This window comes from Trachurus trachurus, assembly GCF_905171665.1.
Source record: "Trachurus trachurus genome assembly, chromosome: 8".
Taxonomy (NCBI): domain Eukaryota; kingdom Metazoa; phylum Chordata; class Actinopteri; order Carangiformes; family Carangidae; genus Trachurus; species Trachurus trachurus.
In genome coordinates this window covers 18,382,587-18,395,130 of record NC_139905.1, presented here as the reverse complement: position 1 = coordinate 18,395,130, position 12,544 = coordinate 18,382,587, and the positions used below count along the sequence as shown (strand labels likewise).

General features: G+C 42.6%; 3 protein-coding genes across 4 annotated transcripts; 1 reads left to right on the top strand and 2 right to left on the bottom strand.

The window, feature by feature from the left end:
* Positions 1 to 580: 580 nt before the first annotated feature.
* On the bottom strand, positions 581 to 5,303 carry dhps (deoxyhypusine synthase). Of its 2 annotated transcripts, XM_083977204.1 has the most exons (10): positions 5,178 to 5,303; positions 4,403 to 4,602; positions 4,092 to 4,256; positions 3,826 to 3,947; positions 3,226 to 3,322; positions 2,992 to 3,078; positions 2,768 to 2,873; positions 2,565 to 2,668; positions 1,809 to 1,934; positions 581 to 1,219 (listed from the first exon to the last, which is right to left on the bottom strand). In XM_083977204.1, the coding sequence occupies exons 2-10, from the start codon at positions 4,595 to 4,597 to the stop codon at positions 1,124 to 1,126; spliced, it is 1,098 nt and encodes a 365-aa protein (XP_083833330.1). In that variant the 5' UTR covers positions 4,598 to 4,602; positions 5,178 to 5,303; the 3' UTR covers positions 581 to 1,123. The 2 variants fall into 2 exon arrangements, with proteins under 2 accessions (XP_083833330.1, XP_083833329.1); XM_083977203.1 differs by having other exon boundaries at positions 2,565 to 2,873.
* Positions 5,304 to 6,375: 1,072 nt separating this feature from the next.
* LOC310989885 (guanine nucleotide-binding protein G(I)/G(S)/G(O) subunit gamma-7-like) lies at positions 6,376 to 6,800 on the top strand (the record flags this gene model as incomplete). Its single annotated transcript, XM_083977038.1, has 2 exons — positions 6,376 to 6,471; positions 6,675 to 6,800. The coding sequence occupies 2 exons, from the start codon at positions 6,376 to 6,378 to the stop codon at positions 6,798 to 6,800; spliced, it is 222 nt and encodes a 73-aa protein (XP_083833164.1).
* Positions 6,801 to 7,379: 579 nt separating this feature from the next.
* fbxw9 (F-box and WD repeat domain containing 9) lies at positions 7,380 to 11,871 on the bottom strand. Its single transcript, XM_083976657.1, has 7 exons — positions 11,248 to 11,871; positions 11,004 to 11,154; positions 9,386 to 10,343; positions 9,151 to 9,299; positions 8,829 to 9,032; positions 8,674 to 8,739; positions 7,380 to 8,584 (listed from the first exon to the last, which is right to left on the bottom strand). Exons 1-7 carry the CDS (start codon positions 11,367 to 11,369, stop codon positions 8,510 to 8,512), a joined length of 1,725 nt encoding a protein of 574 aa, XP_083832783.1. The 5' UTR covers positions 11,370 to 11,871; the 3' UTR covers positions 7,380 to 8,509.
* Positions 11,872 to 12,544: the final 673 nt, after the last annotated feature.

Sequence of the window (12,544 nt, the reverse complement as noted above, 5' to 3'; positions counted from 1 at the left end):
CCGTGATGCTCCTTGGAGGCCCCTCAGGGGATTCAAGAGGAGGATGTGACTGAAGGTGCTCACCAGACACACGTCACAGGAGCATTCGCCAAAAAAAGCTGAGCAAATTTGCCACCACTTGCATATGAACGGGGATGCTTACAACTTTTGCTTTTGTTTTTTCTTCAGACTCTGGCTGCAGCATCAGAAACACGGTGATGAGTTCTGCCTTCTTCTTCTACTGCATCCTGCAGCTGTTCTGACATACAATGTGTTTTTAATGATACAAAACCATGTTTACATTCATTTAGTGACTGTGTAATTCCAGACAGTATTGTATTCTGAGGTGTTTTTAATTTTACATGTAAATAATATATTATATTACCTAATTTTATTTAATAATATAAATATTATTTCTCATCATAAGACAGCACTGCCTTGTAATGCAATCACTTTTAAATCCTTTTATAACACAAAGATCACTAATGTAGTCATGTGAAACAAAGTGTCCCATGATGAACCCCTTGTGGCCTTCTCACACACACTTGCAGCACAAAGACTATTTGTAATTGTCCATTAAGATGAAAAACAGGGAGAAATGAATATTTAAAGATTTATTTTGCTTTACAGGCACATCTTTACTCCTGGAACAGTGAATGAAAGATTAAGACAGTATAAAATCTATGAAGCTATAAAGTAACGTTCAACTGATCCCACAGGTAAACTGAAATAAATTACACCCACCTCACACACACATGCATACACACACACACACCCACACGCTGCGGCTAAAACCTGATGCATTCTCTGCGGTATCTTTGGTGCATGCTACCCATGCAATCCCAGCCAGGCAGGATAGAGAGGGAAAAAAACTGTACTTGTATAAACAAGTAAATATTGATATGGAAAGCATTAAGACAGGAAACCCTCAGCGCTTCCCATTCAGTAAGAAGTTGAATTGCAGCATTGTGTGTTTGAACACATCACAATGCTGCCTCTTAAAGTTGCCAAGTAACAACCAAGTATTTTCTATGGAAAGGTTCATTAGATCAAACTCATATGTTCAATTAGACAAACAAAAGGGAGAACCAGAGCAGCAAAGCTGGTTGTTGTTTCTAACAGAGCATTTAAGGAGGCAACTTTTTTAATCTGCTCTCTTGCCAGCGGTCAGCTTGTCGGCATGGAGTGCGAAGGTTTCGGCCACAATTAGAGGGAAGACCAAGGAGGCATCTGCGTACACCTGGGAATAAACAGCAAAGCAGTGTGTCATCCCTTTGAAATACTAGTACATTTGCATCATGCTACATGCTAACTACCCTTAGCAGAAGCCAGCCCTTAGTTTTCATATTTCTGTGGAGGTCCTCAGATGCCACACTACACCCTCAGATCAAATGTTGTGCAGACACTGCCACCATGAGGCTAAAGCGTGGACTACAACTCATGGTTACAGCTCACATGCTTGTGTGACGGACATTTCTCAGACAACTCAGCCTTTTCACCTGGTTACCAGCTCTGTCGAGTTATATAACACGCATTTATTCCCATGAAATTAATTTCAATGAAAAAAAACATTGTGAAATTTCCAGTAGTTAAATGCTACAAACAGAAAACATCTTGTCAAGTATCCACAACTAATATAAGATTTTATGTCTAGGGTGTAGAAAACTGCTCTGGAGACAGTTTTGGTATTTTATTTGAGTACTGTCAAAAGGCATCTTGGAAATATATGAAAAGTGAAGCAGAAGACATGAAGACATCTCAAAATAACTAATTGTAATTAAGGGAATTAGTATGATCCTAGCCAACACTGCAGGAATAAATATTGTTACCTTGACAGGTTTTGCATCTGTTCTGATCTTGCCCCAGGATACGGCCTCATCGGGTCTGGCCCCAGAGTCAGAGCCATCAAACTCCTGACCCGTGTTGACATACACCGAATAGTCGGCTCCATTCCTCTGGAAGGAGACAGAGGAGATTAAGTCAGTATTTGGTTTGTAAGGATGTTTGCTTTGCAATCTCCATTTTAAAAGGGGTATTATGTATTGTGACTGTACACTATGTAATGTCCATCTATAATCAACGATCGTCATCAAAAAAAAAAAGATTATCATCAACACCAAATCCTGGCTTCTGTAAACACAGAGCGGACAACAACATTTTTCCTAACTTAAAACATAGTTTTGCACAACTTTGTGTAAAACTTTAATGGCCAACACTGGCGAAAGTTGTAAGCAGATCCTTTACTGCAGTAATACTGCAATATAGGAACACTCCAGAATTTTCTTTTTTACAATTATCAAAAGTACTCGTGACTTAGGAAAACAATCCATATAACTGCTCTACTACTACTGGAATTAAAAAGACTAATAAAAGTATTAACATTTGTGTAGCATTATACTTTTTGGAAGAGGAACTACTTTTTACTACTTAATACGGCTAATGTGGAGTACTGTAACAAGGCATGTTTTTATAAGATCAATATTTACATAATAAATCTTCAAGATATAAGCAATTAAAGCAAATAAAACACATAATTTTACATAGTCGTATTCAAAAGGTGATGAAAGCTCAGAGTAGAAAGTTACCATGAGATTAGCATTGGCTATGTGATGTTTGACCAGCCCTCCTCCCAGGATGATCATTCCCGTTCTTTTGGCAAACACCGCCTGGCTGTTCAACTTGCGGATGTCTGAAACAAAGTCAACCATGTTCATCATAGAGAGTCCAGATATGATCAGCAAAGAGATCTGTGGTGATCTTGTTAAGAAACAGCAATGTTGGTTTTTACCTTCGACTATGTCCAACACAAAACCAGGGTTTTTATAAGAGTGGAAGTAGATCATGTCGCCCAGAGAGCCGTCTGTCAGCGCAGGACTGAACACTGGGATGTTATTCTGAAAAACAGAAAACCACTGCAAATTTACTGACTGGTTTTCATAGTGCATCAGCTACTCATCCTGACAGTTTGTCCATATGATGCATGGTGCATTAGCAGGATACATCAGGACCGACCTTGTATGCCCAGTAATAGACAGAGTCAGTATTATTGATCTCCTTGCCAAGCCGATGGATCATTTTGGAGGGAGTCCAATGAGTGCCCTGAAAAAAGAAAGGTTACATGATGTCTGACATGAGTCAAATCTGGAACATCCCAACTGTTTAACATAAGTAGTAAAAACTTCAACTACACCTATTAACAGTTTGGAGTGCAAGAAAAAAAAAAACTAACTGCACAGAGAGACACACCTCTGTCTTCTGCTCGAGCAACATCTGGTCCAGGATGGGCATCAGCCAGTCTTCAAACTTACAGTAGTTATCATTGGGCACCAATAGGTTTCCTATTCTACATGGAGTGAGGGCAGAGAGATGGAAAGAAACAAAGATAAATAAAACAAGCCGGGATCTGATATGCAAGTTAGGTCCAAGCTTGGTTCGATTAACATACACATAACACGTCTGCTATAGAGAATGTGAAGTTACGTCACGCCGTGGGACGTTGGGCGCCATCTTTGGAGGATCGCGAATGTAAACACTTGCTCGTCTCCCTAAAAAAAGTTCCCCAAAGTCGCTTAAAAGTAATCATGGTGGGACAGCTGCTGCGTAAAAAAATGCCACAGTAGTATATGCACTAATACCAAAAACGAGATAGTTCACGATGTCTGGATAAGTCAGTGGAGGGAGTAAATCTGGGTCTTGAATCCAGTCCCCACTCTCTGTTTACATTTGCGTTCCTCCAAAGATGGCGCCGAGTCGGCGACGTCGCACAACGCAAAGCGGCGTGACGTCAGCTTCACATTCTCTATTGATACAGAATAATTAAGAAGGGATGCTGCCACAGTTGCCAACCTGTTAATCCCTCTCAGACGGAGCTCCTTGCCAGGCAGGCTGAAGTCTCCCAAATATGTGTGAGCCAGACACTTGATCAAATCCTCCTCAATGCCTCCAGCTGTGGTCACAATGACATCCACCTTTCAAAGAGAGACAAAGCAGATTCTGTTAAATCAACACAGCCCACCTGACCTGTCAAAACCCACATAGATGTTACAGTGGAAACCTAACTGATTAGAGCAGAAGTTGTTATTGTTAGATTAGTACTTGGTATAGATTTGTACCATTTTGTGCTCTGCCAGGTATCGGATGCTCTCCCTGACTCCAGAGCTGATGAGGTTGGAGGTGTAACCCAGGAAGATGGTGCAGCCCGACTTGTTGGAGGACTCATCCGACTCTTTATTCTCATTCCCTTCATCTGCCTCCACTGGTTCAAGGCGCTTCTCTATCTGTGGGCGATGAGGGAACTATGGTCAAAAATGTAGACTAGCAAAGTCATCAGGAGTTATTGAATATGTATTATTCAATGGGTTAGTTTGTCTCACATTGTGGCAAAAGAAAGCAAGGCCTTTAATGGCAGATAACTTCCCCTCACCATGTGGTTGATCTCCTGGATGGCCAAGCCCAAGCTGCTGGCCTGGAAGCCTGTGGTGAGGTAGGACCTCAGCACTGCCTGCAGATTTACCCCCTGGTTGAAGTCGTAGCCCTTGATCTTCGGCATGTCCTCTGGGAGCTCACAGCTGGGCTTGAGGACAGCCTCCATGGCAACAGATGGGACAGGGTGTGCCATCTCTTCTGCAGAGACAACAAGAACAATTTATTGATCTGGTTGTTATCAGTGGAGCAGTGATGATGCAGAGAGCAGCTCTGACAGACAACACGTGACGTAATTAGCAGCTGAACAACACTTAGACCTGACATAACAATATTAGCACAACATATAAAAACAATAACACTGAAAGTTTTCACCAAGCATTATGAGAGACAGACACTGCAGAAGACCTCTGGGCAAGAGAGATAAACCAGAGGAAGTACGGTATCTTAATTAGTGAATTATTTTAACGTTAGCTGGAAGGCCACTAATATCCTACCACAGTCTTACGACTATACGAGACACATTTAGTGTCAAATTATCAGTCTATCGTTTGAATTAAACTGTAAAACTGCTAAATAAAATAAATAAATAAATAAATAAATAAATAAAAATACTTTGGGAGTAGTGACGCATATTGTGTTTTTGTGTTGTGCAGAATAACTTTAGCGACACACGCAGAGGAGTCCATGTGGCGCTAACTGAGCCGGCTCTGTCCTAACTGTACCGATGAACTTCAGTGAGGACCAAACATTTGGACACAGATAAGACAACGTACCTATCCGCGAAGAGATGTTAGGTGGTTAAGTAAGAAACAGCTGTCACAGACGGTTTCCAAGATTTGTATCCCTGTAAACATAGCACGAGTACCTTGTAGCAAGCTAGCGCCCACTACGGAAAGTGCGAAGGGACAAATTTAATCAACCCGCCTTTCTGCTCCAAATCCGAACAGTACATCTGAATAAAATCTGGAGATTATGTTCAGTCATTTGTTAAAGTGTGTCAGTTCTTTAGATAATATATTTTGTCCTATTCCGACAAAAACTTTAACAATTTTATTTAAAACATTTTTTTTAACTAAAATGTAATGTTTAATCTGAAAAACATTCAGAATAAGCGTCTATGAATCAGATCAATATGGCAGTTGATTTACATATACGTATAAAAAGATCATGCAAACTACATGTCTTTTTCCCCACACTGTTTGATACCACTATATGTCATTTTGTTGGAAAATATCAATAAAAATATTTGGAGGGGGGGGGGACGGGGGGGGGGAGAGCATGCAAACTTCTAGAAGTATTAAATTAAGTAAATTGTACTTACATGTGTCTCCATATGATGACCACTGTGTGACGCTTTTAACACTCAGACGTTTTGAGCTGGAGTGGCTGTTACTACAGATTAATGGTGCAAAACATTTTAAATTATGTTTTGAGGTAGGGTATAAAACAGAAGAAAAAACAAACAATTGTTATTGCACATATAAAAACAAAATACTCAGTAACTACCTACCACCCTCCAGTCTGCACTGATTAGGGTTAGTAGGTAAATACATGTATACCCAACTAGTCATTCTCAACAACATTTGCTTCTAGCCACGAACAACACGTTTAACCAAATTAATAAAGGCCTCAAATGCCCAGCCTTTCTGATACAGTCCTTTTTCAGACAGCATACCTTAGCCAATAATCTTTTCATCAGCAGTGGCTGTGAAGTGATGTGTGATGTTTGTGACCTTTCCAGCACTGTGTTGTATGACCTTTCATATCACAGAGCCTTTGAACTGCCCACAACAGTGAATAAAAAGGGGGGATGCAGGTCAAAAAGGGAAATCAGGAGCTTGTCTGACCAGACAGCCCTGCACAACCTGAGCTAACACTTTTGGATCAGGTAAAAACACTGCCTTTAGTGTTGAGGAAGGATACCAAGTGCAAAAAACTTGGATTTGTGCCGAGTCTTTATTATCGAGGGGAATGTCAGGAAAGATGTGTAGCAGCAGCAACAGCGTTGTTCAGACACAAAAACTGGTGGACCAACTTCGGGTGGAGGCAGGCATGGAGAGAATCAAGGTATGTAAGAAACTTAATCACCTGTTCATTACATGCATGACAGCATCTTTATCTTCAATTCTCTGATATTTTAATAGATCAGGATGTATGAAAAGTAGTAACACACCCCTTGTCTGTCTCAACAGCCGTTGTCCACTGAGCATTTCATTTTTTTCAAGTATTACAATATTCAATTGCCGTCCCGTCCACCTTTGTCCCTGCAGATCTCCCTGACAGCAGCAGACTTGGTCCAGTACTGTCAGGAACACAGGCGCAGCGACCCTCTGCTCACCGGCATCGCTGCCTCATCCAATCCTTTCAAAGACAAGAAGACCTGTGTGCTGCTGTGACAGTCCTGAGTACAGATGACCAACATCAACGGATCGCCATGCGATCCACACATCATATCTGAAGATGCGAACACAGATTTTCTCCTGTCAAATGCGTAACTCACTCAGCAGTTAATCTGTCACAAGTGAGCTTTTCTTTCAGGCATATATACCACAGAATTGTCTAAATTAATTTGTTTACACAATAATTAACTTACATGCCCCTTAAAATTTACACCAGTGAGGAATGAACTTGGTAACTGGAGGCTGCTTAGATGGAGTTAAGCCAGGTAACCTGCTCCGTAAGGGCAGTGAACAAATCCCCACCAACAATTCAGACACTAGGCCATTTAATGACATCTTGTCTTTCAGTGAGTTTCAACATATGCATATATCAAGTATTGTGCAAATAATTTATGGTTACATTTATCCATACAACTAGCACACTGAAAAGACACACAAGCACACAAGGCATTTGCAGATAATACGTACAAAAAAAAAACTAGCACTGCTGACTGTGTTCATATAAATAGCTGTACAAATACAATCAGTGTGTCACAGAGAGCATGGATAGTATTCAGTGTACATGAAGGGTAACAAATGTTTGTTAAATGGTCAATGTAACGGATTCAGTCAACTTGCGAGCATGTAACTACTATAATCCTTATAAATGTGTATATTCCACACTGCTGGAATTGACCTGGGATATTTCAAAGTGTGGGAAAGTGAAACCCCCTCTTACAGAGAACATAAAGACAGTTAATGTTGTGCAACACACAAAAACATAGATTGATCTTTCTGTTTTCAGCTCACCAGGGGAAAAAATCCACCGATTTTAAACTATCCACATTTTATGAAATTATTTAGTCCATTTATTTTTTTCTTGCACTGCACCTCCTGTGAGGTTCTCTTGACAAGGAGGCACACCTTACACTTTGAAAACCTCTGCTTTAAAGTCCTCTCTTTTTGGCTATTCTATATGTCTTTATTGTAGAGAGACAGTGAGAGATAGACAGGACAGCTGGACGCGAAGTGTTTGGTTTTTTTAAGCTTTCAGTACTGGCACAAAATAAATATGTTGACTGTGTTGCATGTTTGTAGTTTGTAGTAAAATCTCAATGGAATAAAACAAGGACAAAGAAAGAAATCTGGTTGAGAGAGTTTGGCAAGTGACAAGAAACTTTGCAAACCAACTCTACTCTGTAAAACAATAACAATGCCACTGCTAGAGCGGATTTCTGAAAACACTAGTTTCACACGTTTTGGAGGTGTGCTTAAATAAAATCATTTGTTTGGCCATATGTAGCACATGTCTTTCCTTCCGAGTCTTACCTTTTCATAAATCATCATCATCATATTTGTTGATCTTACATTTCTCTTGGAGTGCTTTCAGTAAGTGTCACATTATCTTGATTCCTTGTTCTAAAATTGTTAAACTTTTTTTTGTTATTTGCATTAGTTATGATTAATTTGGTTTGCCAATTCGACAATTTCTGTGATTTCTGAACACTTTGAGTGCATGTATGTTATCCATCCAGCCTGAAAGTCAAGGGAGACATTTCCTTTTGTCCTTTTATGTCAGCTGTGCACTTGCAGTTGTGTACTCAATTTACTCTCAATTCCAACCTGCTGAAGGATCAAGTATGGTGTTGTGTTGAAAGGGTTTTCAGGTAATTTCCCCTCCTGGTTTTCAGATCTAGCCACAATAGATGGTTTAAGGTGTTGCTCCCTCATTTTCTGGGCCTCCAGACTTCTGCGTACACATCCCCTGAGGCTACAGCCAGGACGCCAGCCTCCACACTCAGCTGACAGATGAAAACAGAGACAGAAGAGATATGTGTGAGAGCGTGAAAACACGAGGAGAAAAATGGAAGATGTGTTGTAAAGCACTAACCCCATTGACTCCAGCTTGATGATGAAGTGTGCATAACGTCCTTGGAGGTGAACAAGGGATGTGGACCTGCAATACAGACAAGAAATTGAAATGGTAACTCATTAGCAGAGTTACTTAAATAGACAAAAAGCAGCCACAAAATAGCCTCTTCCTACCTTGACAGTGTGATCAGATGAACAGGTGTAGAGGCTTCCAGGGGACCTGTGGATGCCAGTGACCAGTGCTGTGTGTCCCACATCGAATTTGGACAGGGGTTTTAAGGTCCCTGTTTGCATAGAAAATGAGCGGAGCTTGCCACCGTTGTCTCCCGCCCACACCTCATTGCCGCTGTAGCTCATGGACAGCAGGTAAGAATTCAGCTAGAAGTGGACAGATTGGTTTGGAGTCAGTCTCGGTGCACCTCAACATATACAGCACATGCATGCAAACATTAACTGTGTGTGTGTGTGTGTGTGTGTGTTTGTTTGCAGCCTCTACCCGGATTTTCTTCAAGCCTTTGTCTGCCCTGCGGTCGTAGACGGCAACAGTGCAGTCTTTGCTTCCAGAGATGATGTACTTGTCATCTGCAGCTAGGCACATCACAGGCTTACCATGGAGACTGATGCTTTTCACCAAGGGTTCAGCAGCTGTAGATAAAATCACGACATCGTCAACCTCGGCGGTTTGTTGCTATAATCTATTTGCCAGATGTGTACGTTTAAACCCCCCTCACCTCTGGTGTCGTACATGCTGATCTTCTTGTCAAATGTCCCAGCCAGCAACACATCCGTCTGGCAGGACAGGCACAGGACGGCACCCCCAGCCCTGATCAGGCCACTGCCCGCGCCGCCTGCCTGGAGGTCCCATAGCCTCACTGTGCTGTCGAAGCCCCCTGAAACCAGCAGATTCTCCCGCGACGCCAGACACCAGACCCAGCCCCTGTGGCTGCTCAGCTCGCCCTGCCTTTGCAACGTGTGCAGCAGCGTCCCATTAGGACCTGCCTGCAGATCCCACAGTTTAACACTCCAGTCCCTGGAGCCAGTGGCACAAACGGTCCCCTCTCCCCCAAGGAGGAGGACTGAGTTGACCGGGGCAATGTGGTCAGAGGGTAGCGTCAAGCACTCCAGCGCCGGAGGTGGGCTCGGACTTCTGGCTGGTGGAGATTGCTCCATCTCCACCTGTCTGCCATTACCCAGATTCCTGGGGTCTTGGTGATTAACAGCACCATCTTCTGCCATTAGTGCTGGCGCATCATGCTCCAGTCTCTCTTCCATCTCCTCTCTCAATCTTGCCAGTTGGTCCTCACCTTCAACGGGCTGGATTTCGCCATCCTCCGCCCCTTCTATTGCCAGCTCCATCCCTTCATCAGCACCATACGCAGCCTCCTGTCCTGCCACTCCCACACCATCCACTTCACCCTCTCTTCCATCCTCCTGTGCCTCTGCACCTGGATCATCATCCTGTGGCCTCATTTGGTCCCTTACTTCATCATCTGCTTGGGTCTGTCTGGCTAAGAGCTCAGCTTGGCCCGTCCAGCAGCCTATCAGCTGCTCCAACTCCAGACAAGCATTGGGCCAATCAAAGTCCTCCCTTGGCCCCACTGGAAAGACAGCTTTGTGTCCAATTAGTCTGCGTGCTCGGAGCTGCCAAGCGTTGCTGTCTTTTCCCACGTTACCCAGCGCTTGACACACCTAGAAAGAGTTCAAACAGGGATTCAAGAGAAATGTCAACCTCTGCAAGAGCTATAAAGCCTCACATAAAGGCAAGGCAAGGCAATTTTATTTGTATAGCCCGTTTTTACAAACAGCTATACATGGCATCATAACAACATCCTCTGCCCTTAGACCCTCACATCGACTGAGGAAAAACTCCATGGAAAACCCTTTTAACAGGGAAAAATCTGAGAAACCTCAGTTTCCCTATCAAGTATCTGACTTATTGTTTGTTTATCTCAGACAAGGAAATACATGCATGATACACGGTCCTGCCACGGGTTTCACACTATTGCAACAATCGACAATTGGTGATGATTCACCGGAAGACAGCTTAGACAAAAGCAGGGGAAAAGAACTGCTTGCTGTTGAAATTAAAATAAAAGCAACACATAAGTTCAACCTCGATTCATTTTAATAACACAACACCAAGATCAGTTTGTTTATGATAAAACTCTGCAGTGTGCATTTTAATTAAGAGAGGAACATTTAGGAAATCTATATTTTGCTTTATATGTGATGATAGTTGAGCCAAAGTAAAAAACAGTAACCGTCAACAACAAATAAGCCTGGAGATTAGATGAGGAGAAATCTTTGACAATGTCTGGAAGTGATGGTCGATGCATCTTTACAACGTACCTTTGGCAGTACAGTGATGACACACTGAGCAGGAAGGTGTGAAGCAATGTGGGTGACCATCTCCCACGGTAAAGACAGCAGGCCACTCGCCTCGGCTGAAAGTGAGGGGCTGACGTCTGCTGAGGAGGACGGCTGACCAGCAGGCAGGAGACTGAAGGGGATGTATGAAGAAGACCAAGGTGACTTTACGTATTCGTCTTATGAGGAGCAGCCAGTTAAACTGAGGATGGATTTAAAGTCTTACCCCTGCAGGTCAGGTTTGGATGCTTCACTGCTCAGAGGTTTCACCGGGTCGGGACATGGTCCACCCTGGTCGTCCTGAGCCCCTGCCTCCGGTTCACAAGGGTTAACCCTGACCTCAGACATCTCCTTCCTCTCGCTCTGCTATCAGCAAAAGACCCCTAACTAATGCACTTTATACTGACATCCCTTTAAACTACCTCTATTCTGTATGTGGTTCAATACATGTGCCCCAAAATACTGGGTGAAACTTGAGCGACTGTTAGCTTGGCGTCAGCTCCACCCTACTAATGATTCATTCAGACATACAGTACACTGCTTGAAGACAGGACCTGTACTGAACACCGTCCTTTCAGTAAAGATTTGTATTCACACATATATTTTAAATTCAGGTGGATTAAATGTGACTACAGCTGAATGACAGCGGATTAGGGTAGGCTAGCTTCAAGTTCTGCTACGCATGAATATAACAACAAAACAACAACAAGTCTAGTCTTTGACAAACCCAGTCGTTGGTCATAAATCGTCGTCCGAGTCGGCGTAACAAAAAAACTAGTTCACCGTCTCCACACAGACCAAAGTGCGACCGGTAGCCTATACCATGTAGTGAGGGGATAATAGCTGCTGCTGCTTATCAGCTGTTATCAAGGCGAACTACAAAAAAAATTCAAAACATCACTTCCGCTGAAGAATGGTTTCGTCATCAAACTGCGTCGAGATAGGAACCGTCCGCGTTTCCTCCATGGATGGTTTCCTCCATAGACATATATACATAGACGCCGCATTGGCTGTGGAGCGACGTGCCTACAGTGCCGCCATATTGGAACAGGACTGACAGACGCAGCAGTGCATGCAGCTATGGGGAAAAGAGGAACTCCTCAACCTCAAATTCGCTGAATTTTGGACCGATTTCCAAACGGTTTGATTTGTTAAAAACGTCAGACATGTAGGTATGTTACAGGATGCTTGGATATTTTGAAAATGCTTGTTTTACAAATTCTATGTTATCAGCAGACAAGCTTCGGAAAATATACCAGACTTCGGTGCCGCATATGGATGTGTTAATAAGGGGAACATAAAAAACAGATCTTGTAGAATCACTTTTCAGAGGTCAGATGTAAGTTAAGGATAATATATTGTGAGCAGGTTGTTATATAGTGAAATAAACCTAGGACGGACAGAACCCCTCAGCTCTGAGTCCAGGTTCCATTCATAATAACCAGCTCACTACATCATCCCGCCTGTTACACAGCTGCTTACTGCTGAAATAACTCATTAGAGACAAAATGTTGGTTAAAATG